The sequence below is a fragment of the Bicyclus anynana genome, chromosome 20 (genome assembly GCF_947172395.1).
Source record: "Bicyclus anynana chromosome 20, ilBicAnyn1.1, whole genome shotgun sequence".
Lineage (NCBI taxonomy): Eukaryota > Metazoa > Arthropoda > Insecta > Lepidoptera > Nymphalidae > Bicyclus > Bicyclus anynana.
The window spans coordinates 9529188-9555989 of NC_069102.1; the positions used below are offsets into that span (position 1 = coordinate 9529188).

A 26802-nucleotide genomic window follows, 5' to 3' on the forward strand; every position below is an offset into this window, starting at 1 on the left:
AGAGTACACTCTGCTCCAATGCCGTTACGGCTCTTAGAAAGAAAAACAAAGAAAGAAGAGATCTTTTTTTTAATAAGTTTTGCCACACGTCGCAATATTCTGAATTCATCATTAACAACCCATACTCGACTCACTGTTGAGCTCGAGTCTCCTTTAGAATAGTTCTTGGCTTAATGAACAGTGGCAGACTTCACACACGTAGAGAATTAAGAAAATTCTCAGGAAAGCAAGTTTCCTCACGATGTTTTTCCTTCACCGTTTGAGATACGTCATACTCAATTTTTTTAGATGCACATAACTGAAAAGTTGCAGGTGCATCCCTGCACCGGATTTGAACCTACGCTCTCCGCATTGAAGGCAGAGGTCATATACACTGGGTTATCACGTCTTTCCCGCTTAAGCCGCTATTAATTGATAAATTTAGATATGTAGGTATGTATATTTTATGAAAAAACTTGGAAAATAATTTTATCTTCACGTAGTTTTTGTATTACTACGTCATGTCGTTATAAAATAACGTCATGTCTTACATTGCATGTTTTATCATAATATTTGAAGCGTTTTTGAACGCCGGCGATTTTGTATATTCCACATTCTACTTGTATCTAATAATCTGTCAATGCAATCAACATTCACTGGAAACTGTAAACCGTTCTACACGAATAAATTAAAGGAGCATAAATTCAAAATTTTATTAATCCAAGTTAACATAATCCACCGTCGCAGACAGATTTCAACAATCAAACGGCTAGACGGCGAATTATGCAAAATACAGTCCCAGACACCTGCTTAAATATGTCCTTCAATGTCCCAGAACCGAAAACTGGGTCGTTGGGAGGCTCGCCCGCCAGACAATCACAATTTTAAATTAGGGACAAAGTTTAGAGAGACAATTAATGCAACGCACAGACGCCCTTGGCAACTGGCGACGGATTTGTTTCAAACTTCGCGACCTGTATTTGATAGCGAATGGGGATGATGACTAGGTTTGAATATATTGATTTTTATGATACATTCGGATAAATAAGGTCAATGTTAACTAATTTATACATAAAAAGCAAAGATTGACTGAATATTTGTAGAATAAATAAGATTATAAAATTTCAAAATCTACTAAACATATTTTATCGTAATTAGATGAAAATTCATACAGTTTTAGCTTCCTTACATTAAATGTGACATTTTTTTAATAAATGAACTATAAACATAAACGCAGAAATAACAAAGATATTACTAATTTTGTTTATACGCCCATACAAATCTAACGATCATTAATTGCCTACGACGTCATAAGTTCGTACCATTTTACATGGGGGGTTTTTCAGGGATCCGCGGCAGCGCCGCAAATCTGACCCTTTAAATCCCTGTAGCTCCGAAAGTAATGATCGCAGATACCTTGTTACTTTTACAAAATTACTTTACTATTAGCGTACTCTTAATTTATATACAATTTAAAAAACTGTCATCATCCCTATTGTAGACAATTTATTTTTGAAATGGGGATGATGACTAGGTTTCAATATATTGATTTTAATGAGACATTCACAATAAGACACAAGTTAAAAAGAAACATTAAATCGTAGACAGAGAAGCGTTAAACAAAAAAATCCTTAGATTGTTTCAGAAACAAACGCTACTACGCGAATAACACTGACAATCTGTCAGGGTGTGAGTAACAAGCATGTTGCCATGATAAAAATTCTAAATTAATGTTGTCAGATAATGAAAAATACATTTTATTTAATTTATTAAAAAATAAGGGTTCCAATTTCTTTTTTATTTTGGGTTTTAAGTCAAAATAAAAAAGATTTTTTTTTAAGATTAAAATAATTTGTTCTGCTTAGTTGACACTCGGAATAAAGGCCCAGCCTCCATACAAAATTGGGACATGTCCTTTCAAAATCAATCAAAAATCTTTTAACGTATTTTCCATACATTCAATACGATATTTTTTTATTATACAAATGACAAAGGTATTTGTAAATTTGTTTTTAACGCTCAGAAAAATCTAACGATTTCACGCATCAATGATGTCATTGATTCGTGCTATTTAGTATAGAACGTTTTTAAAATATGACCCTTTAAACCCCTGTAGCTCCGAAAGTAATAATTGCGGATATTTAAAAAATTTGGAGCCCACTACGTTGTTTCAATGAGGTTCGTTTCTTGGGCTAATAATGTTTTATTCTACATATAACGAGTATAATGTTATTGATGTGGAAAGGTAAATTACTATTATTTCCGAGGCACGGGGAAACGGGTTGTAAATTTTTCTTCTTTCTGAAAAACTAAATTTTTCAGAAATGTTTATGAAAATCTAAATCTTAATTAAGAAAAGAAATAATAAGAAAAAAATATTATTTATTCTTCAAAAAAATAACTACTATGGTAAGAGAACTACCGGCTACATGGCCTATATATATAATAAAATTTTGTGCCTCAAAAAATAATGGGAGATCAGTGAAGGAGTTAGGAGGCACCGGATGACATTTGTTAACTTCACCCCTCTCATTCTGGGAGTAGACTAGTGCTCAACAGTGGGCTACGTCAGACGAAATAAAGCTGTTATAGTGAGATATTTGAGATATTTACGATAATGCAATTAAGTATTGAGACTGATGATTTGGCAACTCGCCGTGCACCCCACGCGAAGCCACGCGTCTTTCGACCACGTCATTCTCTCTAACGTTCTGTCGCATACTAATACATTTTAGACTTTATCGTAAAGCTGCCTGTCCACTAGAGCAGAGCGAGAGAGCATAGCTGAGAAGCGGAGCGGGTGCCCCCCCCCCCCGTTATAAAAAAAAAAAAAATTTTTTTACTATCTTGATTTGGTGTATGGACTTAAAGAAATCCTACTTTTAGCTTGTTCATTTAGTTTCAATTGCTAATTGATTTTTTTAACACATTTTTTAGACATTTCACAAACCGCCGCATTACCCAAAGCGTGGATGTGGCATGGTCGGATTTGCGCTTATACGCAAGAAAATTTTCATTGATTTTTTTTCATTACTTCTAACGCTTTCCGCACGTGCTCAATGATGTCTGTCCACCGGAGTGGAGCTAGGCTGCGGAGGAAAGTGAGAAAGTAATGCGATGCGGAGTTGCAGACTATCTTCTCCGCTTCTCCGCTTCCACTCTCGGCTTACCAGTTTTATATGAATTTTTAAACTAGCCCACAAGTCCCTGTCCACTTATGAGGAGCGGAGATTTTGTGCAATCCTATTGGTTAACATTTCTCCGTTTCTTGGCTCCGCTGCCACGCTCCACTTCAGTGGACTGGCAGCCTAAAGTGTGATAGCCCAGTGGATCTGTCTGCCTTCGAATCGGAGAGCGTAGGTTCAATCCGGTCAAGACATCAAGCTTTTCCGTTAAGGTGCATTTTAATAAATTGAATATCACGTGTCTAAATCGGTGAATGACAAACATCTTGAGGAAACCTGTATAACTGAGAATTTTCTTAATTCTCTAAGTCTGTCAATCCTAAGCAGCTAAGCTAAGAAGTTATTAGCCAAGTTAGGCTAATAACTTCTCTCGTTGTGATAGCAGATTCGTACTCATGGTTTTTACTCGCTTATTATTAATATATAGATTATTAATTTATAGACATGTGTTTTCTGTGGTATAGATAAGAGATACCTATAGATTACACAACAAATATTTTCATTCTACAAATGAATACAGCCCACAGGGACTTTTTATATGTACAAGTAAAAATATGTCGATGCAACAATGCTGAGTAATGTAGCTTATTAAATACATGTTATTTACATTATAATCAAATTTCAGAATCCTGCTGTATATCCGTGTGACCTTTTGTCTGTGGTTTTTTATTGATTTGTATTTAACTTGAAAATATAGTTCACGATTTCGTCTGGGATGAATCAGTCGAAGCTAGTCACCGTTTTATCGGTATTTGATTTAGCGTTACACCGAAAGTCAATGTCAAAAAAACGTTTTTTTATTCAATGACATGCCGTGATAGTACAGTGGATATGTGCCTCTGCCTCCGGGTCTTGACGGTATGGGTTCGAATCCGGTCCAAGGCATGCACCTGCAACTTTTCAGTTGTGTGCATTTTATGAAATTAAATATCACGTGTCTCAAACGGTGAAGGAAATCATCGTGAGGAAACCTGCATACCAGAGAATTTTCTTAATTCTCTGCGTGTGTGAAGTTGCTATTCCGCATTGGGCCAGCGTGGTTGACTCGAGACCGACTCGAGACTCGAGCTCAGCAGTGAGCCTAATATGGGTTGATAACGAAACCGCAACATATTTTTTACTATCCTAATTTTGATGTAAAACACTTTTCATTCATCTAACAAATGGGTGAAAGTCGTTTCTAATACGGATCCTAGACAATTACTTCGCGGCAACCCGTCGAAAAGCATAGTCAAAAAGTTAGAGTTAGACTTAGTCTCTAACGAAGGGTTGAAGGGGAAAGGGTCTCAAAACCCTTATTTTCATGCCAACACGATATCAATCACTATGAGTATCATATTAAAAATTATGATAATATTCACTTTTTTGTGTTTTATCATATTAAAAATTATGATAATATTCACTTTTTTAACTTTTCTTAAATATCCACCATTTAGAATGTAAAGCATTTTAGTCTTATTCAGAAGTTATTGATAATCGAAAAAAAAGATCGCAGAAAAATTACAACCTAAACAATTAAACAAAAAACAGAAAATTACAAATTATAAACAAGATGGAAAAGCGAAAATCGTAGGAGAAAATTGATTTATTCTGGCGCCAATGCAATGATGTGTCAACTAAAATAAAAGCGGTCAACGTTTCATTATATATAATACTTTCGTCATTTCCGTTCGCACCGCAAATAAAATAATTTGTTGATAGTGTGGAATCAAAACACATGTGCGTATAATTAACCTCACGGTTTTAGAGCTGGTCTATTCTGGGGCCATTCATGATGCCGCTAGCATTAGGGTTGTCACTACTGATCTATTTTATCATCATCATCATATCAGCCGATGGACGTCCACTGCAGGATATAGACCTTTTGTAGGAACTTCCAAACATCACGATACTGAGCCACCTGCATCCAGCGAATTCGTGCGACTCGTTTGATGTCGTCAGTCCACCTGGTGGGGAGTCGACCAACACTTCGCTTTCTAGTGCGGGGTTTCCTATATACTAGCAGGTCCCAAGGTGTTGGAATGGCGACCACGCACTAGAAAGCGCAGTGTTGGTCGACAACATCAAGCGAGTCGCAGGGATTCGTTGGATGCAGGCGACTCTGTGTCGTCATGTTTGGAAGTCCCTACAAAAGGCCTATGTCCTGCAGTGGACGTCCATCGGCTGATATGATGATGACGATGACGCTAGCAGAGAGCCTTGACAGCCCAGTGGGTGCCGACAGATCAGAAGGTAGAACATATTTTCCCTGCTGATCAGATTCAAGGCGGTCCTAACCCGAAGATGTATTGGCTTCCCACTACTAACTCATCGAACACTTCGTACTATCTTGGCTCGTGACGACACGAGCTGACCGATCGACTCACAAGACACGTGCGTAATGATGTTTTAATTGTGATTGATTAAGCCCACGTGGAATCGAATTCATAGCCCCAAACACAGAAAGCACTGCACCAATCAGCCGCCCAATCTCATATTGCAAGTAGAGGCGTGTATAATTAAATAAGCGATTTTAGCGCAATCTATTTTGGGGTCATTCATGACGCCACAAATACCCCGGGTCGAGAGCCACAACTCAGAAGTCACACACAAATCTATTTGTGTTATTGTGCAGGCCGAAGTTGTTTTGTTTTCATTACGTGGCCGCTTGGAATTTGAGAGCCAATTTTAATATACTACCAAACTATGTACATAATGTACTATTGGTATTAACCCGGCAACCCGCATTGGATTGCATTGGGGCAGCATGGTGGGTTTAACCTCAATATACCCCTATAAGGAGGAGTCACACAGTGGGCGATGGAACTAGCTATGTTAGGAGTATCTCTGCGACATCGAATCAGAAATGCTTATAAAATAAAAATAATTTCGAGTTTAGTTGTACAAACAAACAGAAAATCAAATCTTACCTCTTTGCAATATTAAAAATGCTAGAGATATAACATAGGATGTATTTATTCACAGTTGACAGTATTTTTACAAAAACGGGGACTACAGTTCGTTTAATGTAGGATGGTGCGGGTGACAGTTCATTTCGCACTTGAAAGTTTGCCGCGATTCACGATAATAGTACGTATTATGAACGCCATACAGGCGACAGTCACCGTACCCATGCTATATGAAAAACACTTTACGTGGCTGATCCGCGTAAAAACCGCGGAGCGACATCTATGGACCGGGAGACTTTAATAAATTTTTGGCTGGTGGGAGGCTTCGACTGTGGCTAATTACCACCCTACCGGCAAAGACGTACCGCCATGCGATATAGCATTCCGGTACGATATCGTGTACTCCTCCTAACAAGTTAGCCCGCTTCCATCTTAGATAGAAATATCACTAACCGTCAGGTGAGATTGTAGTCAAGGGCTAACTTGTAAAGAATTAAAAAATAAATCTAACTAACGAAGTCGGTCTTCTAGTTATCTTTAAATGTCATATAACCCGTGCGCAATAACTTGATACCTGGCTACCAAACACATCCATACTAACACAGTACAAACATCATTCAAGCCAGGTGTCAACTTAATCCGCACGAGCTATACTAAAGTCATTAAATCATTGCATTATATCAGTCTTCATTATTACACAAGAATGCGATGCAATAAAAATACCTAGTTAAAAATAACTAGGTGATTTTTGATACAAAAATGTACCATTGTCCCGCTAATTAAACAATTAAAATACTTCTTTTGTGGCCGTGCTATAAAAGTAGATTATAAAAAACAAAAAATAAAAGATAGAATTATAAAAAACAAGGCTTAATCAAAATACCAAATTTTTTCCTATCATCAAGTTAACAGGAATGTCAAGAAAAACCTCTGCCACGTATATAGTTTGTTCGGTTTAATTAAAATAGCTTTCGCAACAAAAAAGGAAGTAAAGTAGGTATGTGAGCAGATCCGTATACATGGTACAAATCGTGGCGCCAAAAGCAAAGAAATCGGCGCACGTATGCGTCATACTGATGAAAATTATTTATAGCTAACGTTTTACAAACAGTTAATAGGTGGTATCCGAAAAAGACCATGGTCTATGGTGACCAACACCATCTGAAGCTGAAACTTTATCAGTTCAAACTCCTAAGTAATACGAGTAGTTTGTTATAGTCTAGCAAGTTCGTTAAGAGTGTGCAATATGTAATTTGGTGGTTACAAATGGTTCTGGATCTCAGATTCTGACAAAGTTAGGAGCCTGATGTTTGGGTAAATGATATTTCAAAGTGTTAGCTTCGTTATGACTATACAAAATACACAATTTGTAAAACTTTTCTCGATAGTTTATTATTTTGAAAAATACATGTTTTGCTCACATTTTGCTTTCAATCTCAGGAAAAGCAAACTTATTTTCTTAAATTTTTGTTTTGTATAAATATTGAAAATTAGGTATATATCTTGAACATGGTCATTTTGTTTTTCGTTATGTTGTTTAATTTACTTGCAATTAGGTAAAAATGGTTTTGGCGCTCACGTCATAAAATTTGCGTCGCGCGTCAATCGCTCCGTGCTTTTCACTCATGTGAAAGTCATAATTCGGCGTCTCGTTTGCGCTTCGAATTTTATCCATATCGTACCGACGCGCTGCGTACTCCCATGATATGCGGGCGACGGAGTGAAAGACTGCGCAGGTGTGAAATCATGCGTGCGGGGAAGTGAGGTGCATCAGTCGTGGGGATTTTCATTCATCGTATCCCCCCGGCCCGCCATGACTTGCTTGACTTGCCGGGCGTTGCTATTTATAGTTTGTTTACCAAGTTGTTTGGTGACAGTTTAGTGTAATCAGGTGAACTGGATTTATTAAGGAACTAGCGGATGCCCGCGGCTTCGTCCGCCCTTAGATCTCTTTAATCCAGCCCTTAGTAGTATCGCTGTAAAAATGGAGTAACTTCTCCCGTTTTCTCAACATTTCCCTTCACTTCTCTGCTCCTATTGATCGTGGCGTGTAAAGTATACTATAACCTGACCAGGAGTATGAAGAATAATTGTGCCAAGTTTCGTTAAAATCCGTCGAGTAGTTTTTGGTTCTATAACGAACATACAGACAGACAAAAATTTTAGTGATTGTATTTTTGGCATCAATATCGATGATTTTGGAAATATATTTCATGTACAGAATTGATCTCTCTACAGATTTATTATAAGTATAGATAGCGTTATACGAGTGTTTATTATGACTACAAACGACAGATGTTTTAAATACACAAAAATATTTAAATTACTAAACTTTACATCTTTTAAATCTTTCGTTATTGATAATCAGCTCGTCAGATGACAGATATTGAGGCCTAAGAAAGGCCATGCGACTGACCAAGATGTTTCGCGCGTCTATTGTTTCATGGTATTTGCATAAGATTTCAGCAAAAAAAGTTTTCATCATTTGGTATTTGGACGTAGTTACGCGTTTATGCATCACTTTGGTTATCAATTTTGCGAAATAACCAAAGTAATGCATAAACGCGTAACTACGTCCCAATATCAAACGATGAAAACTTTCTTTGCACTAAGTAAATGTCATTTCTCCCGAATCAACTTTACTCGCATGGATAGTAGATAGGCCGTTGCGCACGCGTCCAGCCGACGAGTCAACGGCCGGCGCGCCGCGTAAACCATTATTCAATTCCATTTGCATTTTTACCGGTGAATGGTGATCGCCGATACGACAGCCACTTTATAAAGAAAATCGCGGTTAATAATTTTAATGTGCATTTTTTATAATAGCCGATGAGGTCAAGCGAGTCAGGCGCTTGGATGTTTTATCAAAGAGACGCGTCATCGTCGAGATTTCTTATGCGAAGCTCGGCTCGGTGTTTCATACTTGTCATGATATTGCAATACGTTTGTAGTTTTTTTTCAATGTTTTAGCTCTTGACTGAAAACTGACCATGTTAAGTGACGATGCAGTCTAAGATGCAAGCGGGCTTACTTGAAAGACTTACATTTTTTTCTTACCGTTTTTGACGGCCTCCGTTGCGCAATGGATTTACAAGACGGAGGTTCTGTGTTCGATCCCCGGCTGGGCCTTTTGAGATTTTCTTAATTGGTCCAGGTCTGGCTGGTGGGAGGTTTCGGCCGTGGCTAGTTATCACCCTACCGACGTACCGCCAAGCGATTTAGCGTTCCGGTACGATGCCGTGTAGAGACCGAAAGGAATGTGGATTTTCATCCTCCTCCTGACAAGTTAGTCAGTTTCCACTTCGATTCCGATTGTAGTCAAGGGGTACTTGTAAAGAATAAAAAGAAACACCTAAATCATAATATTATGTGTAATGTAAGACAGATTAAGAAATTGAATATGACGTGTCTCGAACGGTGAAGGAAAAACATCGCGAGGAAACCTGCATACCAGATTTTTTTTAATTCTCTGCGTTTGTGCAGTCTGGCAATCCGCATAGGGCCAGCCTGGTGGACAATAGCCTATGCCATTTCATTCTGACAGGAGACTCGAGCTCAGCAGTGAGCCGAATATCGGTTAATAATGATGAAGATACTCACACGACTGAAGTGGAGCTTCTTCAGCTCACTTTTTCACTAGCTTACTCCCCAAGTCGCGTGCTTTAAAACTATTCAGGTAAAAAAAATACTTTACGATTCGCCCTGGCACACCAGCTGTTCACCATATCACATCTCCTGTTCATTTGCAGCTGCACCGATTAAGTATATTTGCCACCATAGACTAATAAAATAGGCAGACGTTATCTTGCTGTCAAACAACTGAAGCACCATAATGGCGCCGAATATCTATTTGCGAGTGTGTGTATTGCCAGATATAGGAATAAATTTCGGTCTGTCTTCATTATGACGTGTATCTGTGCATCGTGCATCGGCATGTGCGATATTCACTGTACGTATGTATGCGAATTGCGAACTGGCAGAATTGGGATGCATCACTCTTTAGTTTAGGGTGTCTGTACTTTTTAGTACGTCTATGCTTGCCACATTCTGTAAAGTGATACCACACATAAAAATACCGATTTGTGTCGTTTTACTTACGTGCGTAGGTAGGTGGGTAGAGTAGGATATGGGTTGTTATAATTTATTGTAAAAGCTTTACGTTTTACGATCGTAAGTATCCATTTTTTCGTACCCACAACTGAAATTCAATGGAACAAACAAGACCATTAAAATATTTTCGTATGCTACAAATACGATGAGCGGTTCCTACCTACCAATACACAATCATATTTTGAGCTCACAGACCGATAGAGAGAAAAACACTGTGTTGGTCGACCCCCCACTAGATGGTCTGAGGTCATCAAGCGGCTTGCAGGGAGCTGGTAAATACTGACGGCTCTAGACCTTTGTGTTTGGAAGTCCATGTAAGAGGCCTATGTCCAGCAGTGGACGTCCATCGGCTATTAACGATGATGATGTAGGTAGTGATAATAGGTAGGTAAGCATTCAGGTATTTTTTTCTTGCTTGCGATTTGGTTCGCGTAGAAACTATATTTCTCTCTGTGTTAGAGTCTTTCTGATAAATGTAGAATGGTAAAAACAAACGTTAAAAACAAATAAGTACCTATTAGGTGGTACATAATTGTATTATTATAATATTATACCATAGATTTACGAGTCGGTACAAGTACTTATAATAATATTAGTATAGATTTTTAATCATCATCATCAAATTTTTTTTTGTTTATTCTGGACTACAAATTCACCAAATGATAAGTAATGATGCAATCTAAGTTGGAAGCGGGCTAACTGGTCAGGAGTTGGATGAAATACCACACATTTCGGTTTCTACACGACATCGTACCGGAATGCTAAACCGCTTGGCAGTACGTCTTTGCCAATCTTAGGGTAGGGTGGTAACTAGCCACGGCCGAAGCCAGACCTGGATCAATTTGGAAAAACCTCAGTCAGCCCAGCCGGGGATCGAACCCAGGACCACCGTCTTGTAAATTCCCCTGCGTCACAGAGGCCGTCAAAATTAATGTACAACTTACTGCTTCCTCTTTCTGTATAAGTTAGTGACATTTGACGATTAGATCACCAATCTACTACTCCAATAGGTTATCTGAGGGGGAAGAAAGAAAATTGTGGTTTCAGACAGAATTATATTTTTTTTCTTTCATACACTACGAATTTTCTAATGATTTTAAAGTAAAGTGTAATTTGATTTGAAAATTAACACGTTACAAAAGCAAGTAAGATAAGTTTAGACTGAGTATTTTTGATTCAGACAAATGGCCACGACAAGACAAATTATTTTGTCGTCACAGACAATTGTTTTAATGACGATATAAAATTTCGTTTGGAATGCCCACCGGCCCAGAGAACCTAAATAGGTAAGTATACCTCCGTATAAAAGTATATCGAAATGAAAATAATTTATAATGTTTACATAAGGATCTGGTTAAATAATTGGCTCAATAAAAGTATGTTTCTTAAACAAAAATACATTTATTTTATCAATCTTAGAAGATTTACAGGAACAGGAAATAGGAAATGTTTGCTCTCCTAGAGAAATGTTTTAACGTACCAAATTATTTAAATTAGATACTTTACTGTAGATTTACTATATGACTAATTAATTACCTACTATTATTTATCTGTATATTTTAAATGGGTTTATAGCCTGAAATAAAGACTTATTATTATTATTTATACATCATATTATCTATAGCTATATACTTTCATATACCTGGGTTCCCTGGGTAGACGCTGTATGGGCCGGTGGGCATTTTCCTTTTTGCAACTCGCAATATATTTTTTAACGTTTCATCCAATAAACAGATGGGTGAAGGTCTTTTGTAATACGGATCTTCTAAATCCCCGCAAATGATAGATCGATGTCTCAGTGGAAGTAGCTCCAATGTGACAGAGCTCTAACAGCGGCGAGTGTCGAGTCTCGACGGGTAACGGGCGACCATGTACGGGCTATGGGCGGTCGGGCTTTGAAAAATAGTGTCTGCGGCCCGTCTAGCGAGCCGTGACTCAGCCATGGAATCCGGCCGAGGTAGGCGCGCTAAGGACGGCTGCACGGTCACAAACTGCACACACACAGCAATGCATACACGCATGGCACACACAAACACTGTAAAGGGTAATGTGTAACGGTCTATGTACGAGGAACTCCGTTATAGATGCTATATTTATGTACTAAGACGCCCGCGACTTCGTCCGCGCGGAAATCAATGAAGGACTTTCCATACAAACTTTCATCCCCTATTTTATCCCCTTGGGGGTGGAATTTAACAAAATCCTTTCTAAGGGAATGCGTACGTAATAATAGCTATAAGCATGCAAAATCTCAGCCGGATCGGTTTAAAATGACAATGACAGTTCCATACAAGGGTAGAATAGGTTAGTTGACTCATATCAAAAATATAAACAATATTAATTTCGTGTAATTTCGTTCATGGAAAATTTAAGGATTTCTTATAAAACTCAATTTAAATATAACAAATCTTTTCAAATTTTTCAAAAGTCAAAAACGCTGTCGTCCATTTTGTGACGTCACTAACACACTTGTTAGTGACGTCACTAACAAGTGTGTTAGTTTTGTTGAATGTTGAACTAATTGTTATCAAATATTTTTGTCAAACGCTCCATTGTACCAATAATGCTTTTACTAACGGCCGAAGCCTACTTGCACAATATACATTTTGCACGACTGCTACACTCGCTAATTACGTGCACACAGTACTTTTTCAATTTAAAAATATCTTCAATGTTCAGTATTGAACCTGTTACAATTTCATTATAAAATGGTCATAATCTACCCCAAGGTATATTAATATAGAAAGTAACAATTTTTATAAAAATATAATTTAAATAAGTATAGTTAAACCTTAAACAATATAAGGGCAAATATTCAAAGTTTGTGTCTGCCCTTACGTCACCACAAAAGTTTAAACGAACTGAGTTGTTTTGTTTCTTTTACGGGCTAACTAACATTTTACGTTGAGTTCAAATACATATTCGAGAGTTTTTACGATTCCTAAACATACTTAAGTGCTCGAAGCAATAATTTTTAAATGTAGAAGTGTTCACCAGGGCCGGACCGTCCATATGGCGAACGGAGCGGTCGCTCCAGGCGCCAAATCCTAGGGGGCGCCGAAATGGTAAAGACAAGATCGAAAAGAAATTTATTTCTTTTCGCTTTAACATGAGAGTAATTAAAAAAATAATAATAAAAAAGAACAACCGACCTCAAAATCATAAAAAAGTTTATATTAAATTAAAAGCAAAACATAACATCGTATGTGCTACCTTCTGATCAGTTTGAAGGCGGTACCAAGTTAGTGCTGTGTTAATTAAAGCCGTATCTGAAAGAAGTATCTGAAAATCCAGTTAAAATCTTTATGATTGAAACGGCTTGAATTGAATCGAAATCGAACGGTCGAATTGAGAAACCTCCTCCTTTTTTTGAAGTCGGTTAAAAATGTATGACATTCCGATATAAATTAAGCTACGAACTTTTCAAACGTCCCTAGTATATAATGTTAGGAACAAACAGGAAAGGCGCCATAATTGGATCTCGCTCCATTCTAAAATTTACCTCGGGCCGGTGCTGGTGTTCACGATTAGATCTTGGTTAACAGCAGGTATCCAGGTTATTGCTAGAATTTATTATATACTTAGATTTAATAATTTATTAATAGATGCATTTTTTATTAAATTTATTTGATTACTAGCTGACGCCACGCGGTTTCACCCGCGTGGTTCCCGTTCCCGTAGGAATGCGGAGATAATATATAGCCTATAGCCTCCCTCGATAAATGGGCTATCTAACACTGAAAGAATTTTTCAAATCGGACCAGTAGTTCCTGAGATTAGCGCGTTCAATCAAAAACAAACAAACAAACTCTCCAGCTTTATAATATTAGTATAGATTGTCTGGGGTATTTATAGCCGGGATTTATGCAAAATATGAGTATGACTAGCGGACGCCCGCGACTTCGTCCGCGTGGAATTCAGTTTTACACAAATCCCCACATGTATTTTTCCGGTTTCGGTTCAGCCGAGGCGTGAAAGAGTAACAAACATTCACCATCAAAATCATCAGGTTTTCGCAAATCTCGGAAATCCATGGATTTTTTGGGATAAATAGTAGCTTAGTAGCTTAAGTGTTAAAAAAATTTCAGGCAAATCGCTTCAATGATAGCGGTGTAAAGAAATAACAAACATCCAAACAAACATCCATACAAACTTTCACGTTTATTTAGGCTACAGATTCTCATTCAACGTCACACAGCGTCAAATTATGAGGACATTTCTAAATTATTAAAATCTGCATCAAAGCCGCGGGCTAGAGTTGGTATTTTATAAAGGAATTCCGAGATCTCTGCGGCCCAATCCAATCAAAACCGGTAAACTGGCCGAACTGTACAACTGGTTAAAAATTTCCACCTAAACCATACTTCGCTAGTGACAACTTAAACTAAGCTATTTTTGGGTCATATATTTGCTGTCACAAATTTCAATATTGATAAAAAATGTGGTGGGGAATTAAACTTTGAACTGTCTATGGCTGGTTAGGAGGATTCATTACTTTCCTCTACTTATCTATAACAGGTTTTCACAACCGAAACGAAGGAAATTAGGAGCAAACCTATCTTTCGATGCTATAGGATTGACAGCTTCCGACGACCGTTCCGACGACCGTTCCGTCCACAAGGTGCGGACCAACGCGCGAGCATTTGGGGAGGAATTCAGTCCGAAATATGGAGTTCACGCGTTAACTGAACGCAACAAGGCGTTCCTAGTATCTCGACTCGCGCGCAAAGCGCGCATCGAGAGTCTGGCGTAGTGCACGCGATTTACGCGCGTATTTAGAATTCGCGCGTTGCTTGTGGACGCGATGTATTGATTTCTAGCATTTCGACAACGTACGTATGCATTCGCGCGATACGATTCGCGACGAATGCGCCCCTTCTGGACAAGGACTATACAAAAGGTCTATGTCCTGCAGTGGACGTCCATCGGCTGACATGATGATGATAGATATAGATTTCGATGAAATGTGTATGTTTGTTTGTCGCAGCCGGGATCTGCTGGTCGGGGATGGAGCGCGGCGGGCGCTGCAGCTCCGTGGCGGCGCTGCGCGTGGGGCGCGCCGAGTGCTGCGCCGGCGGAGCGCGCGCGCCGGCCGCCTGGAGCCCGCGCGACCTGGACAGCGGCGAGATATTCTTCTACAAGGCGCTCTCGGGCGGCGTGCCTTGTACTGCGTGTGCTGGTGAGTGAATGTCTGTCCACCAGGACGTCAGCCCTTTTGACGGCCTCCGTGGTGCAGTGGTATGCGCGATGGATTTACAAACCGGGTCGATTGAGATTTTCTTAATTGGTCCAGGTCTGGCTGGTGAGAGGCTTCGGCCGTGGCTAGTTACCACCCTACCGATTTAGCGTTCCGGTACGATGTCGTGTAGAAACCGAAAAAGGATGTGGATTTTCATCTTCCTCCTAACAAGTTAGCTTCCATCTTAGACTGCATCATCACTTACCATAAGGTGAGATTGTAGTCAAGGGCTAATTAAATGTATTTGTAAAGAATAAAAAAAAAAAATAAAGTTCCCAATATGTTGGAATAGTGTCTTGTTTGTCATGAACAAGCTGGCATAATGATAGCAAACCAGTCACAGAGAGTCTATGGTAAGAAATACCCTAGTCCCAACTGATGACATCATTATTCTGATATCACACTTCACATCACATCACACTATATCACATTCATATTATAAAGGCGAAAGTTTGTGTGTAAGTGTGTATGTTTGTTCCTCCTTCACGCTGCGGCTTCTCAAGCGATTTAGCTGAAATTTGAAATGGAAATAGATTTTACTATGGATTAACACATAGGCTAATTTTCAAATTATTAAATTTAATAAAAAAAAAACACCCACGGTTTAGGTATGTGTCCGGAATCTAACACGCCGTATGAACCTAACAGTGTGAGAAAGTCTCACCGCGTTTTTCCCGGGCAAGGAGGTTAAGCCTCGACGCCCGTACATCCGGGTTGTCATCTGGGAGATGTCCTTCCTGCTAGAATGTCTGTCAAGCTGGGATCTGATTGACTAGTCACAAGATGTCTGTTGGTCAATGGGCCACGGAACAAATCGGTGACGCGACATTTATTGCGATGTGTGATGTTGGTTGTGATATGTCAAGCTCAGCGTCCCTGTTATAGTAACGAATATAATGTTACAACTAAATAAATCACGCCATTGTCGCGTCCCCGTTCCGTCCATTGTTTGCTGACGAAATCAATATAAGACTATTTTCCCGATTTCCCGATAATTTCGTAAATGTACTAGGTACATCAATCAATGTGAAAAAATTAGGATAGGGAACATTATATGAAAGTATTCTGTCTAGGTAAACATATGAAATACAGCTTTTGAATATAAATTAATAATAATGTAGGTAGATAATTTTACCAGACTCAGAAGTGATTACAAAAATAAGAAAACTAATGTCGAACAAAGGTTATGATTCACAACATTTGTCAGGACAACTTAATTAGCAAATCAAACTTTAACCAAAATAAGACCCTAGAATGGCAGAGAATGACCTTGAGTGAAGTCACGCACTTGTGAACGTTGTGTATAGGTTTAAATGTACCTTTGTCTGTTAACAAACACTCCCCTTTTCCACTCAAGTCACTCTCCCCGCCTATCCCAACTAACCCATAAATAATTACACAACAAGAGATGTGGACGGCTCGAACGCCACGAGCACACTGAAGCCGTCCTTACCGCAAGTCGTTGCATCGCGGCGATAACAATAGGTATTTCAGGATTCAGGTGTTTTGTGTTGATTTTGGCAGAAACGGGAGATGAAATCTTCATCCTGTAAGGGTTACAGAAAATCGTGTACCTATAACGTTCAAGAAAATGTTTAAACCAGAACTAAATAATTACTCTTCACAACCCAAGATCTCAGTTAGTGGCTGTTGCATATTTATGTCTACAGGAACACGTTTATGGTTTCCATTAAACGTATAGCGATAAAATGGCGGAGATAAATTAGTGTGACGAGGTATTTAGAGCAGCTTCAGAAATAGAGTGGCTACAACATAATCCCACCGAGGACTAACGGATTGATATGTCCGTTTGAGGTTTACGATTGTATAATTCCTTTGGAGAACTATTTAATTATTGGATAGAAGCAGGCGTTACTTTGCTGAAGTTCATCATGATTATATAATGATTTTTTTTTTCAACAATTTGCACGTTGTAGAGTCAAAATATCCTGAGGATGCTCCGGTTTCGGGGTGAAACGTACGTAGAGAGTATTTTGTCGACTTTTAACGGATAATAGCAAAACAAAATAAATCATTATATAAGAACTATTTAATGTTTTAACACATACTAACGTAGGTATCCTGCGTTGTTGTCTATTATAGGTCATCTACTTATTCAGTCAGATCTCAAGTCTCAATACTTATAAAAAAAATATTCATCATTAGCAACTGATATTCAGCTCACTGTTGAGCACGAGCCTCCTCTCAGAATAAGAGGTCTTCGGCTAAATACCACGCTGGAGACTTCATACACATAGAAATTTAAGAAAATTCTCAGGTTTTCCCACGATTTTTCCTTCACCGTTTAAGACACGTGATATTTATTTTCTTAAAATGCACATAACTGTTGGAGGTGCATGCCCCGGACCGGATTCGAACTTATGCTCTCCGAATAGAAGGCAGAAGAATTCACTGGGCTATCATATAAAAAAAAATACAATAAAACATTTTATTTGAGAGTCGGTATAGTCTGGCAAGTTTGTTGATGACATTCCCACGATATGCGAGCGACGGGGGGAAACACTGCACGGGTGTGAAATCGTGCGTGCGGGGAAGTGAGGTGCATCAGTTGGTTTTTCAGGAGTATTACGAGCGAAGTTGAAAAGCTATAGTTATACTGCGGCATTTCAAAGGCTTGAAGTGAACTAAATATAGTTTGTTCTAGTAGTGTACAATCTACAAGCAATACTAAGTGGAGTGGAAGTACAAATAATTCGCAATAACTATTTGAAGTTTAAACATAGATAAGCATTAACTGTTTTAAAGGAATTGGGTCAGGCGTGCATCGCCCGATATGCACATTGCACCTATGTATGGACAACTCCTAGCATCTATCTTCATTATAGTCATCATTAAGCCGATGGACGTCCACTGCTGGACATAGGCCTCTTGCATAGACTTCGAAACTAAATGTGTTATCGCCGCGTTGGCCGCTTTTAAATTTACTTGTTTTTAATAAATAGTGTAGGAAATAGTAGTCTGTGACGGATATGACGCCGCTCGATCTCGTGTTGGCTTCAGTGTGCTCGTGGCGTTCAAGCCGTCCACATCTCTTGTTGTGTAAATCTTTATGGGTTACTTGGGATAGGCGAGCAGAGTGACTTGAGTGGAAAAGGGAAGTGTTTGTTAACAGTCAAAGGTACCTTTCACCCTGCACACAACGTTCACAAGTGCGTGACTTCACTCAAGGTCATTCTCTGCCATTCTAGGGTCTTATTTTGGTTACAGTTTGATTTGTTAATTAAGTTGTCCTGACAAATGTTGTGTGTCATAAACCTTTGTTCGACATAAGTTTTCTTAATTTTGTAATCTTTTCTGAGTCTGCTAAAAATGATCCGCCAGAATCCAGCGGTTCTGCAACCCGCTTGATGTCCTCGGTCCACCTAGTGGGGGGTCGATCAACTTTGCGCTTTCCGGCGCAAAGTCGATCTATCTGTTGTCTGAGTATCGCTGACTTCACTAGTAGAAACCAATCAAAAGTGTGGTTCGATAAAACTGTACTTACATATCTCTTCCAAGGAACCGTGTGCTGGATTTACCAGCAAACTAAGTAGATTGGACTCTGAAGCCTAGGGCGGTAAATTTTAGGGGGCGGTATAATTAGCCCAAAAATGGTCGTTTTATGGTTTTAAAAAAATAAATCTAGGTTATCGAATTTCAGAGGTCCAGCAGGATTGGCAACTATTAAACAGCCTCATAATTATCAACCCATATTCGGTTCACTGCTGAGCTCGAGTCTCCTCCCAGAATGAGAAGGGTTAAGCCAATAGTCCCTTTACGATGACCCAACGCGGATTGGCACACACGCAGAATTAAAAAAAATCTCCGGTATGCAGGTTTCCCCACGATTTTTTTCCTTCACCGTTTGGGACACGTGATATTTAATTTCTTAAAATGCACCCAACTGAAAACTTGTAATCCGCAACTGGGAACCGTAGAAAACCATACACATTAAACTAAAACTAAAACAACATTTTTAACCATGTTTGAGTTGAGAAGTTTCCCTTCAAAAACGTGGTTTAAAAAAGTCGATAAACGCTCTTAAAATTACCGAGAATGCACACACATGCGCAAAACACAAAAAAGGCCCTAATTTCACCAAGGCTGTACCCTAGTGGCGTAACCGTAAATGGTAGTAGGTCTCGACAAGTCAAATGCCATGCCGTCACAGTGTAAAAAAACCAGCGCGACAACATCTTAAAATATTCGACCGTTGAGTCACACGATATTCACGTGGCGTAAACAACGTAGTGCGGCATTAAGAGTGTGCAATATGTAATTTGGTGGTTACAAATGGTTCTGGATCTCAGATTCTGGAAAAGTTAGGAGCCTGATATTTGGGTAAACGATATTTCAAAGTGTTAGCTTCGTTATGACTATACAAAATACATATTTTGTAAAACTTTTCTCGATAGTTTATTTTTTTGAAAAATACATGTTTTGCTCACATTTTGCTTTCAATCTCAGGAAAAGCAAACTTATTTTCTTAAATTTTTGTTTTGTATAGAAAATTAGGTATATATCATGAACATGGCCATTTTGTTTTTCGTTATGTTGTTTAATTTACTTGCAATTAGGTAAAAATGGTTTTGGCGCTCACGTCATAAAATTTGCGTCGCGCGTCAATGGCTCCGTGCTTTTCACTCACGTGAAAGTCATAATTCGGCGTCTCGTTCGCGCTTCGAATTTTATCCATATCGTACCGACGCGTTGCGCGCTCTTAAGTGAGCTCATTATCACCGTAATCGGAATAATCGTGTCTAATACCGTCTGCAGCGTGTATTACACACTTATCGTACAATCTACTACTATTATTAGCTTCTTAATATGTTTGGTTTAAATTATAAAAATATAGTACAAGAGACAGTAGATAACGGTCACGCGGAAATGTATCGTGTCGAAGTTTCTGGTTGGCACTTCTCAGTAGGATCTTTTGGCTGGTGTGATGCTTTTTACCAACCTACCGACAAAGACGTAACGCCAAGCGATTTCCGGTACGATGTCGTGTAGAAACCGAAAGGGGTGTGGATTTTTGTCCTTCTCCTAACAAGTTAGCTCGCTTTCATCTTAGATTGCATCATCAGTTACCATCAGGTGTCAAGGGCTAACTTGTAAAGAATAAAAAAATATGTATCGTGTATGTACATGTAAGTAATGATGAGTTTCTGGTTGTCTCTTCTCAGTGAGATCAGCCTGTAAAGCAAGAGTACGAGTAGATTCATTATAAATGTGATATTTGATGAACGTGATAGCCCTTTGAATATGACCTCTGCTTCCGTTTTCGGAAGATGTGGGTTCAAATCCGGTCTGAGGCATGCACCTCCAACTTTTCGGTTGTGTGCATTTTAAGAAATTAAATATCATGTGTCTCAAACGGTGAAGGAAAACATCGTGAGGAAACCTTCATACCAGAGAATTTTCTTAATTCTCTGGCGCATGTGAAATTTGCCAATCCGCATTGGGTCAGCGTGGTGGACTATTGGCCTAACCCCTCTCATTCTGAGAGAAGACTCGAGCTTCACAGTGAGCCGAATATGGGTTGATAACGAAGTAAAAGTTATGTCCTCCCTGAAAGTTACCTTCGCATTAAGATTTTATTACGATATCTTATTCGTTAACATATTGAGTTGTTTAACAACATGTCAAGTTGTGCATTTACTATTTCGATAAAAGATAAACTGTACATAACTAATTATTTTTGAATAAAATTAACTTGTAAGATTATGAGAACCTGTTGATTCTATATCAGGATACGTTGTTTATTACTCACAGGAATTTTCCTGTAAGTACCTACATAATAAACGTTTAATGTCAAATTAGCGGACGCCCGCAACTTCGTCTGCCCTTAGACCTCTTTAAAATCCAGCCCTTACAGTAATATCGCTGTAAAAATGGAGTAACTTCTCCTGTTTTCCCAACATTTCCCTTCACTGCTCTGCTCCTACTAACCGGAGGGTGTGGGTTCGAATCCGGTCCGGGGCATGCACCTCCCAACTTTTCAGTTGCGTGCATTTTAAGAAATTAAATATCACGTGTCTCAAACGGTGAAGGAAAACATCGTGAGGAAACCTGCATAGCACAGAATTTTCTTAATTCTCTGCGTGTGTGAAGTCTGCCAATCCGTATTGGGCCAGCGTGGTGGACTAATGGCCTAATCCCTCTCATTCTGAGAGAAGACTAGAGCTCAGCAGTGAGCTGAATACGGGTTGATAACGACGACGAATGAGTTCTCAAGGTAGGCAGCGCATTTTTGCATTTATGGTGTGCTGGTCAGCAGGGCCGGCCCGTCCATACGGCGAATGGAGCAGTCGCTCCAGGCGCCAAATCCTAGAGAGTTCCTAAATGATAATCCTACTCAACCGTAGACGGTACTGCGCCTGATTTTCAATTGGTCACCCCAGAGTGGTCGAGATCTTCGCGTTCCATTCTTACTTTACACTCATTCTTTGGTATAGGTATCTACATATTCAGCGCCGGCCCGAAGTAAATTTTAGAATGGAGCGAGATCCAATTATGGCGCCTCTCATGTTTGTTCCTAATAATATATACCTATACCAATTGTAAGTGCAAAGTAAGTATGAAACGTGAAGATCTCGACCATACTCTGGAGTGACCAACGTTCTTTACCATTTAGGCGCCCTCTAGGATTTGGCGCCTGGAGCGACTGCTCCTTTTGCCGAATGGGCGGGCCGGCCCTGTACATATTATTAGGAGCAAACAGAAGAGGCGCCATAATTGGATCTCGCTCCATTTTAAAATTTACTTCGGGCCGGTGCTGTTGGTCAGTAGCTAACAGAAATGCGTGTTTCAGAGTCGTGCGCGGGCGTGTCGTGCGGCGCGGCGCGGCGCTGCGTGGTGCGCGGCGGGCGCGCGCGCTGCGTGTGTGCCGCGGCGTGCCGGCGCGCGGGCCCCGTGTGCGGCAGCGACGGCAAGACGTACCGCTCGCTGTGCCGCCTGCGCCGCCGCGCGTGCCGCCGCCCCGCCAAGCACCTGTCGCTGGACTACCCGGGCCCGTGCAGAGGTGAGTGCCTATAATCCTACTAATATTATAAACGAAAGTTTGTATGGATGTTTGGATGCTTGTTACTCTATAACGCCGCTACTACTGAAGCGATTTGGCTGAAATTTGGTACGGAAATAGATTTTACACTGCATTAACACATAGGCTACTTTTATCCCGAAAATTTACTCTTTCACGCCTCGACTACTGAACCAAATCAGCTGACATTTAGTATTGAGATATATTATAACTTGGATTAACACATAGGCTACTTTTTATCCCGGAAAAATCCATGGTTGGCGGTCGAAGTCGCGGGCGTCCACTAGTGATCTATAGTTTGGCAAGTTCGTTGATGACACTCCCGTGATATGCGGGCGACAGGGGGGGGCGAAACCTATCGCTACCGCCGTCCCGGCTTGCGCGGACCATCGGAAGTGTTACGAACGAATTTGCCAAGCTATACCACAAGCATCTCAACGTATCTCGTCTATACTGACGACGACCTTTACAAGACGAAGGTCCTGGGTTCGATCCCCGGCTGGACCGATTGAAGTTTTCTTAATTGGTCCAGATCTGGGTGGTGCGAGGCCGTAGTGGATTTTCATCCTACTGCTAACAAGTTAGCCTGCTTCCATCTTAGATTGCATACTTACCATCAGGTGAAATTGCAGTCAAGGGCTAACTTGTAGAAACTAAAAAAATACTATTAAAAATGTCTTCATCATTCATTATTGACAACCCATATTCGGCTTACTGTTGAGCACAAGTCTCCTCTCAGAATAAGAGGGTTTAGGCTAATAGTCCACCACGCTGGCCCAATGCGGATTGGCAGACTTCACACAGGAAGAGAATTCTCAGGTGTGCAGATTACTCTACGATGTTTTCTGTAGATGATTCTTCTAAAGAACAGGCAAAGATCTGTAACTATTTACCATTAAAGAAGGATACTATTTAGTTGAAAGGTAATGAACGTTACGGAAACAAATTAAACGGTTAAACATAAAATACTAGCAAATGTAGCAATAAAGTGTGCCATAAATCTCATTAAAGTGCTATTACAGAATTAATAAAAACATATCAAAGCGGTCCAGCTATATAATTGACGTTTTATCAGCCACTCATTGGCACGTGGCTGCATGTAGTGTTGCCAGGTTTCCGGACAAAGCCGGACATAGTTGGACTTTTCTATTCCGTGTCCGGCCAAAATAAAAGGTGTCCGGCTTTTATCAGGCTTTACTTTTAGCAAACGAGTAATAATCATGAATGCTTGACTTTACATTAAAACAAATTGTCGTAGGTACCTATTTATACTGATGTACACAAAATACTCATTAATGTAGGGTGTCTGACCTTTTTACCCAAAGGGGAATACCCATCCCCGGCCTAGACCTACCCTAACCGCCCGGCAGTTTACTTATGTCTAAAAAAATCTCGATAATTCTACTTCAATAATGAAATCATTACTTTATCAAAAAAAGTTTGCTACAAGATTTTTAATTCATCTTTAATTTGTCTACAACGTGGACAAGCTAAGATCGTTTTACGATATTTTTTGAAGACTTATGATTGGCTTGTTTGTTCGTTTTCTTGTTGGTAACAAAAATAAATAATACAGCTTCAAATGTTACATCGCTGATTTGGTACACCGGCGAACATTTTGCCCTAGAATAGTGATAAAAAAATTATTTTTCTTCAAGAAACTTTTATTAAGCGAATTAACTAACCAGATCCTTATATACATCTTACTATCATCTATATACTTTTATACACGGATATATCTGGGTTCCCTGGGCCGGTGGGCATTCCTATTTCATGCCAAACTGACTGGACTGTCCGGCTTTTAATTTCGGCGATCTGGCAACCCTAGCTGCATGGAGCGTACAGACAGACGCGACTGATGGCTGACGCCCGTTTAGTGTGTCTTATCGTAACGTCCGATGAATCCAATCGACATTACATATGGATCAAATGTAAATAAATTTAATCAACTTAAGACGGTCGCTAGTTATTTTTATCTGCTAGAGCTTTATTTATTCATCTTTTTTTTTTAATCCTTTACACTTAACAAGTTAGCCCTTGACTAAAATTTTACCTGACTATGCGTGATTATGTCGTCTAAGGAAGCGGGCTAACTTGTTAGTAGGAGAATGAAAATGGAAATGCACACACCTATCACTTTCTACACGACATCGTACCGGAACGGTAGGTGGTAACTAGCCATGGCCGAAGCTTCCCACCAGTGAAATCTTTTCTAAATCGGTTTAGCGGTTTAGCCGTGAAAAGGAAGAACTTTTTTGATATTAGTAGGTACCTATTGAGATTAGACTTGCCCTTTAAATATATCTTATGTACTTACCTCTTTGCCCTCCAACTAAGCGAATGGGTTGTTTAGAGTTGTACGACTCTAGATCTTTTCGACTTCTTATGGGAGGGTAAGCATCGTAACGTAACGCGTTACGGTGCCACTCTGTCGTGCTTCCCTTTCTCTCACGCATACGGCAGCAGGCTTAAGTTATCACTTCTGTAATGCACATTTTTATTAATTTTCTAAAGTTACGTAGGTATTGAACCGATCTTTATAAGCGAGGTGCAAAAAACACCTGTACGATTATCCGGTTGGCAACAAGTTCTCTTAAGCACCTAGCAACAGTTTTAATAATAAAAACTTAAAACAGCAATATTTACTTGTTCTATGACCTACTCATATTAAATACTAGCTGACGCCGCGCGGTTTCACCCGCGTGGTTCGGAATACAGGGATAATATATAGCCGTCCTCGACAAATAGGCTATCTAACACTGAAAGAATTTTTCAAATCGGACCTGTAGTTCTAGAGATTAGCGCGTTCAATCAAACAAACAAACTCTTTAGCTTTATAATATTAGTATAGATCGAGAATTTCCTCTATCTCACTTTCTCATCATCATCATGAACAACCCATATTAGGCTCACTGTTGAGCTCGAGTCTCCTCTAAGAATAATAAATCTATATTGACTGAAGTTAATTTCAAAAGTTTTTGAAATACCTCTACCCGAATCAGAGATTATTATAATTTTTTTAACCGCCGAGGTAAAAAAAGGGGTGTTATAAGTTTTACGTGTCTGTCTGTGGCACCATAGCTCCCGAACGGATGAAGCGATTTTAATTTAGTTTTTTTTTATAAAGGTGACTTATCTGCGAGTGTTCTTAAATTTGTTTGATGAAAATCGGTAAAGCCGTTTAAAAGTCGTGAGGGATGAAAGTGGGGAAGAGTAACCGAAAGTCTGCAAATATACTCGAGTCTCAAATGAAAGAAAATATTAGAAGACTTGTAAAAAACAATTTCATTATATTCGAGGATTTTTCAAAATTTTCAATTTCTAACAATTAAGTAAGTGTATATTTAACTTATGTTTTCACAATTTTCTGAATTGTGAAAACATAAGTTAAAAAAATGAGACACATTAATTCATTGAGACAATTGTTACATCAAAAAAATGAGATACATACATACAGCCATGAAAATCTAATTTTTTTTTAAATTTTTAATTTTTAACAATATAATAAGTGTATAACTTATGTTTCCACAATTTTCTGAATCTCCATACGACCATGAAAATTACATTTTTTTTTAAATTTTTAATTTTTAACAATTTAATAAGTGTATAACTTATGTTTCCACAATTTTCTGAATCGCCATACAGCCATGAAAATTACATTTTTTTTAAATTTTAAATTTTTAACAACATTTTACAATTTTTTTTGATTCAGAAAATTGTGGAAACATAAGTTAAACACATATAGTCATATAGCCATGAAAATCTAATCACACCGGAAACTGAGCAAAGCCGACGTTATATCGACTTTAAAAAACCAGTGCGTTGTCAATTACTAGGTCATTGACAGAGCGCATCCATTTACTAGTACACTCTCAAAGGGTCTATAGGCAACCGATAATCAAACGCCTGCCTGGAGCATTCCACCATTGACTGAAGCTATAATTATGGTCTGCCCGGCACCAGGAACTGCGGACTTGTTCCTTTTACACGTATTAATCCCTGTCCTGCGATGGACGGCACACTCCTGTACTATTGTAAATTGCAGTTTCATATAAGGCTCGGTACGTCTCTATCGGGATTGAGTGTATCGAGAATGTTGTGACCAAACGTTATTGAGTTCCTACGCAATGCAGTCTAAAGAATTACAGGTTGTATTCACACTATCACACTAATATTATAAAGGCGAAAGTTTGTGTGTAAGTGTGTATGTTTGTTCCTCTTTTACACTGCGGCTACTGAAGCGTTTTGGCTGAAGTTTGGAATGGAAATAGATTTTGCTCTGCATTAACACATAGGCTACTTTTCATCTGCAAAAATGCATGGTTCCCGCGGGATTTGGGAAAAACTTCATTCCACTTAATA

At 39.1% G+C, this 26802-nt stretch overlaps 1 protein-coding gene across 1 annotated transcript in view; it reads left to right on the forward strand.

Moving 5' to 3' along the window:
- LOC112058044 (follistatin-A) overlaps window positions 1–26802 on the forward strand; it is a 63465-nt gene that overhangs the window by 22928 nt on the left and 13735 nt on the right. The window contains exons 3-4 of the mRNA XM_052887950.1: window positions 15150–15341; window positions 22213–22422. Of these exons, the coding sequence (XP_052743910.1) occupies window positions 15150–15341; window positions 22213–22422 (402 nt within the window). The remainder of the gene's footprint in view (window positions 1–15149; window positions 15342–22212; window positions 22423–26802) is intronic.